At 30.8% G+C, this 5,613-nt stretch overlaps 1 protein-coding gene across 1 annotated transcript; it reads right to left on the reverse strand.

Annotated features, from left to right (window-relative positions):
• Positions 1–1,531: 1,531 nt before the first annotated feature.
• On the reverse strand, positions 1,532–4,506 carry LOC148565271 (uncharacterized). The gene is made up of 4 exons (XM_088486505.1): positions 4,445–4,506; positions 3,786–3,951; positions 2,801–2,878; positions 1,532–1,558 (listed from the first exon to the last, which is right to left on the reverse strand). The coding sequence occupies exons 1-4, from the start codon at positions 4,504–4,506 to the stop codon at positions 1,532–1,534; spliced, it is 333 nt and encodes a 110-aa protein (XP_088342631.1).
• Positions 4,507–5,613: the final 1,107 nt, after the last annotated feature.

Consider the following 5,613-nt stretch of genomic DNA (forward strand, 5'->3'; position numbering starts at 1 on the left):
CATGAATGAATATGATACTAACAAATAAAGTTATCACAGCTAAATTTTAACAAAGACAAATCTCCATAAATATTACTAACAATGAGAATTGTTCTACTTTTAAGACAAATACTATTTTTTTACTGTATTTTTTAATTCGGCATGTTGAGAACTAATCCACCACAGATTGAAGCTTCATTTATTAAGAGTCTGTCGCTAGCCAATGAGTTGTTATATACACAAAGTTAAATTCGAAACCATAATACTTACATAAGTAGGCGAATGAGATAATCACTTAACTAATCTAAATTAATTAAAATAAATAAAAATTATTAAACTTGTATTTTATTTATAACTTTATAAAATATCTATAATAATAATTATTATATATATTTATTAATTATCCCATACAGAATACGAAAAGATATCATAATGTATTTTAAGAAGAGAGTATATATTATAAATAAGAAAAGAGGTCTTATTTAAATACCCCATAGAGTAAATGGCACTATCTTCTTATAAAATTAAAAGATAGATTAATGAACACATTATATTATTACCTAGTAATTCGATTATATATTATGATGCTAGAAAGTGAGGGGTAGTAATCAATTGACACTGGTTGACTATTAAGGTAAAAAAATTGGAGAGGTGTGTATAAGAGATCTCGAATGCGGTTGACTATTAAGGTAAAAAAATTGGAGAGGTGTGCATAAGAGATCTCGAATGCCCAACTCCTATACCACGTTGATTTGGACGAGATTTGGTTGCGTGCTATTTAACTTTCCAAAAAGAAGAGCCATGCCAACCATGAACCAACTCTCACTTGTACAATATTAGTTAATTAAACGTAATCTTATATTTATTAAATTTTTCAATATTTTTTTTCTTCAATAGGGCCTCTTCTAAATGTATAAAGGGGCAAAAATTATTTACGAGTGATGTTATAAAAAATCTCTCGTAAGTATATCAAGAATAAAGTCTCTAAACGCAAGACAATTTTCACTATTTGAATTAATTTTAAAAATTGAATTAGACCTACTTAATTTTAATGATACGTATCAGAATTTATCTAATCGAATATTGTTAAACCACCCACCATCAAATTTTCACTCCCTAAATCATTGTTTCGACATATAGAAAATATATTACAAATTATACCACAACCAACATGAATAATATATAATAAAACGTGCCAAAAAAAAGATATACAGCCACGCTTTTAAAGCGTGCCAAAATATGAAAACTTATCGTTACACTTTCAAAGCGTGGCCTAATCCTATTCAAATAAAAAAAAAGAAAAAATAGAAAATAAAATAAAAATATTAATAAGTTAATCTTTAAGATAAAATAACATACTAAAAAATTAATCTTCCATTGATTTATATGAATTATGTACATAATAAGATATGAATGAAACAATTAAAAAAAATATATTCAACTTCCAAAATAAACATTTAAAAGAATTAACAACTTTATACTAAAAAAAAATCTAATCTAACTCCTAAACAACATCCAGCCTTTTCAGCAATCTTTGACGCTGACACCAGGGCTAAGGAACTTCGCACTTGGCAAGAATCTGAAGAGAGAAAAGCAAGTATGTGAACTGAATTGAAAGCCAAAGTAACCAGTGACTTAATGCACGTTGATCAGCACTTCAACATATAGATAAATGCAAAAATCAATTGAAGTTATATATACTTACAGCAACAACAAAATCTCTAGCGGCAATAGCAAGAATATCAGCACAAAAACACAACACCAGGGCACAAGCTCTTTACTTGGGATTTTATGGTATCTATGACTTCAAAACCTCTAATAGAATTAGCATTAGGACCTGCTGTCATTTCTCCAGTAAAAGTTGATGTATCATCTAATAGCACTGATGCATCACATCCCCAAAACAAGAAATTATTAACAAAGAACTAAAATTAATTATTTCCTAAAACTAAGATTGAAATATTGTACGTATGAAATTCATTTATTTGCTACCTAAGAAATATAAGCTTCACTGTCAAGTTCTTCTTAAGTAAATTTAACATGGTTTTAAACTAGACTTGATTTTAGTTTGTTATTAAGCAATTGAATCAAATGTTTGTTAGTGGAAATTAAAAGTCCTCTGCCTTTTGTCAGTTTATTATTTGATTACATAATAAGCTACTAATAACAGATATTTCAGTTTACTGCCTTGAGAAGCTCCAAATGCTGTGCCATTTGTCATTGTTTAACCGAATCAAGAAAATACAAAATCCAAACTCGTTTAGAGAAATCAATGTATCTAACTGCAAACAAATAGAAGGAATAAGTAATAAACTAAACTAGTATTAGAGAAATCAATCATGCAAGACATGAAAATTAACACCTACCATCATGTTTCTAAAGGACAGTTTAGAAAGCGACTTTCACCTCGAAGTTGGCGTCTCTGGACTTGGCGGCCTTCTTTTCTCAGCAGCAATGGCAAGAGTTGATCAGCACTTTAATATATAGGTAAATGCATAAATCGAACGACATAAGATGCACAACACAAAGTAATAGCAAAAGCAAATCTTATTCTATATTAATCAATACTTCAGCAGAAGAACAAAAGTACAATCTTAATTACACGTAGCAGATTCACAAGAATCAATATATTTAAGAGGAAATCACAGGAATGTTTAGCAATCTTTATGGAATATCCAACGTGCAGGTGGGAAAAAAATATATCAATATATTTAAGAGTTTTCCCCTTGAATAACAATAAGATCAAGTAGAAAGGGTTCTGGTAATAACAATAAGATCAAGTAACTACAAGATACCATGAACGTCATTAATTGTGACATACCTTGAATACCATATCAAAGTGTTGCTGCTGCCCAACATCTGTGACATATATAATCCATTCAGCCTTCTCTTCATTCGGCTACTGATTTAGTACACTTTAGAAAAATAGCAAGCAGTAACAAATTTAGAAAAATCATATAAAATTCATCTTTGGTTGGATTCTCCTAAATTTTGGTGTGGTTGAACTAGACTTACACATCTTTCACCCAGTTCAAATCCCAGAGCATTTTCACTTCTCTAGAAAAAGTTATGCCTCTCGAAATATGGTTTTGTTTTAAGAAAAGGGAGCTGTCACAGCAGTGAACAGCCCTGCTTCCAGAAGGCACAACTTTCTCTAAAAAATTTGAATTGTCCTAAAATTTGGTCATAAAATACTAGACATCCTAATATTTCACCTCTTTTTAGTTTCACCTCCAAATAATTTCAGAGTATTGAGATATGTAGTTTTGAAGTTGCTGTTCCAAAATTCAGACAGCATTCTTTCTGCAGAAAATGACCATTTTCTAAAAATCATATCTCCCAAACCACACATCGAAAAATTCTGAAATTTTAGGAGAACAATCTAGACATCTCAAGGTTTTATAGAAAAATAATTTTACTCATTTTGAGTGGCTAGATTGCTCCCAGTTTTGTTCACAAAGTGCTGCCCGAAACTGCACAATTCTGCAACATGTAACCTTGGGTTTTGAGAGGTCAAAAATTGATTCCTAGCTTTTCACTCACTCTAACCTTGCATTCTAACTTTATTTTACCTATTGTGACTTGTTAGAAAGATTAAATCAACCCCATGTGCTCAATAAGATCATCAACCAGCTCAAGGTTTTCAAAACTGAAATAACTTGTACTATATATATATATATATATATATATATATATATATATATATATATATATATATATATATATATATATATATATATATATATACAATGGATCCTCATTCATTTTTCAGCAAATAAAATTTCAGCAATCTATTTATCCCTCACCAAGTAAGGAGGATCTGCCACTACTATTTTGAAGGAATGCTTCAACTCCAGCGCCAACTTCTCAGGCCTCAGGGTGATTGTTGTTATAAAATGTGTAATCACATCCGTACTGCTCAAAACGTTTGTCATACTCAAAAAGTTGTGCAGGAACATTAGAATCCATGTTCTGAATATTCAAGAAAGGAAAATTTAAATATCTTACAAAGCAAAAATAGGAACTCAGAGATGGCATCAAACAAATTAAAACAACTCAACAAACCACATCAACATACATTTTATCATTATTACAACTGAGGCATTGCTCATTAATTTCTTCACTCAAAAGGGGTTTAAAGTTGTAACTATCATCTTTAATTCTTCACCAAGAGAATCAATCCTCTACACTACACTTACACTAATATTAATATTGAAGATAAAACAATGCAGAACTTGAAGCTTAACACATCGCATATTTCCAAACTATTTCCCAATGAAAGTAACTAATAATAATAAACATCTATATTCACCAAAAGTATTAAACATTTGATTAAAAACATTAGCCTTGAACTTTTATCACAAATCAGTAACATTTGAACCCAATTGAACATTGAGAAAAAAAAATTAACTGAAATTCCAAAATTCAAAATAAAAAAAGGATAACAAGAGGAATAATGAATTACCTTGAGATAAGCATATAGGTTAGGGCAAGCAATGCAGGCAATGGGAGAAATGACGCTGCCATTGCAGAGCTTGAGGACCTCTTCAGCTACGGTCACCCTTTCTGCAAATAACAAAGCAAAAACAATGAAATTCAAATTCCTCAACCAGAAAACATCAGAGAGGTTAAAAAGAGAGAACAAAATCCCCTCACATCTTATAAAAGAGGACACTAGGCTCAACACCAGAACAAGATGGAATAAGGTGTTCATCGATAATAGTCATCATATAGTGCGGATATGAAATAACTCAGATTCAACTTTGTTCATATACTTTTTAGTCATATATGTAGCCACTATCAATACCTGAAGTTCAAAGAGAAACTACTTTTTATCCCTGCCATCAAGTGTGTGCGCTACACAAATCAGTTGCAAATTGTAACACTCTTTTTAATAAAATCCTATGTTTAAATTTTAACGGAATTTACACTTTATGTTTAATTTGCTACACTATATGTTTAATTTGCAGAACAATATAACATATTTTGGAGTTACCATTGGCAGGGTTGCTAACAGAATTGGAGGAGCTCAGTTTACATTAAATGGAAACAAAGTTACTCTGATACCATAAAACAAAATACAATTTCAAACACAAAGCAGTGAAAAACGTTAAGAATGTAATAAACCTGAAATTCTCAGCGGTCCAAAATAGAGGAACAGAGAAACAGAGAATCAGAGAGAAGAAAGACTTACAATGAGGGTTTGCAAGAAAGAGCGCGCGCTGCGCTGAGGGAGTAGGAGGGCCAACGAGGGTTAGATAGAGTGAAGCAGAGGATGCTCCACGAAATAGCGAGGGTGAAGTAGAAGATGCTCCGCCAAACAGTGTCGTCGCAGCAGAGGGTTTAAATGACAGTTTTCTAAACGTTTAAAGTAGCATTAAAATTGTCGTTATATCGAAATAAATGGCAGTTTTCTAAATAATTAAAACGACGATTATGATCCACTGTTATTATCAAGTTAAAGAGACATGTTATTTTATAAAATGGTGTGGTTATAAATCGCTGTTTTTTCATAATAAAGTGATATTTTATATGTCTAAAATGACAGTTAAAAATTGTTATTTTTATCAAAAAATGGCATTTTTTGATAGTCTAGAATAGCAGTTTTAACTGTCATTTTTACCAACTAAAAAT

Source organism: Arachis ipaensis, chromosome B5, assembly GCF_059453495.1.
Source record: "Arachis ipaensis isolate K30076 ecotype BB chromosome B5, ASM5945349v1, whole genome shotgun sequence".
NCBI lineage: Eukaryota > Viridiplantae > Streptophyta > Magnoliopsida > Fabales > Fabaceae > Arachis > Arachis ipaensis.

Coding starts and splice junctions, on each gene's coding strand:
- LOC148565271 (XM_088486505.1), bottom strand. CDS start 4,506: ATGGCAGCGTCATTTCTCCCATTGCCTGCATTGCTTGCCCTAACCTAT. Junction 3,952..4,444: donor ACCTATATGCTTATCTCAAG/GTAATTCATTAT, acceptor TTGAATATTCAG/AACATGGATTCTAATGTTCC. Junction 2,879..3,785: donor TGGCAGATCCTCCTTACTTG/GTGAGGGATAAA, acceptor CTAAATCAGTAG/CCGAATGAAGAGAAGGCTGA.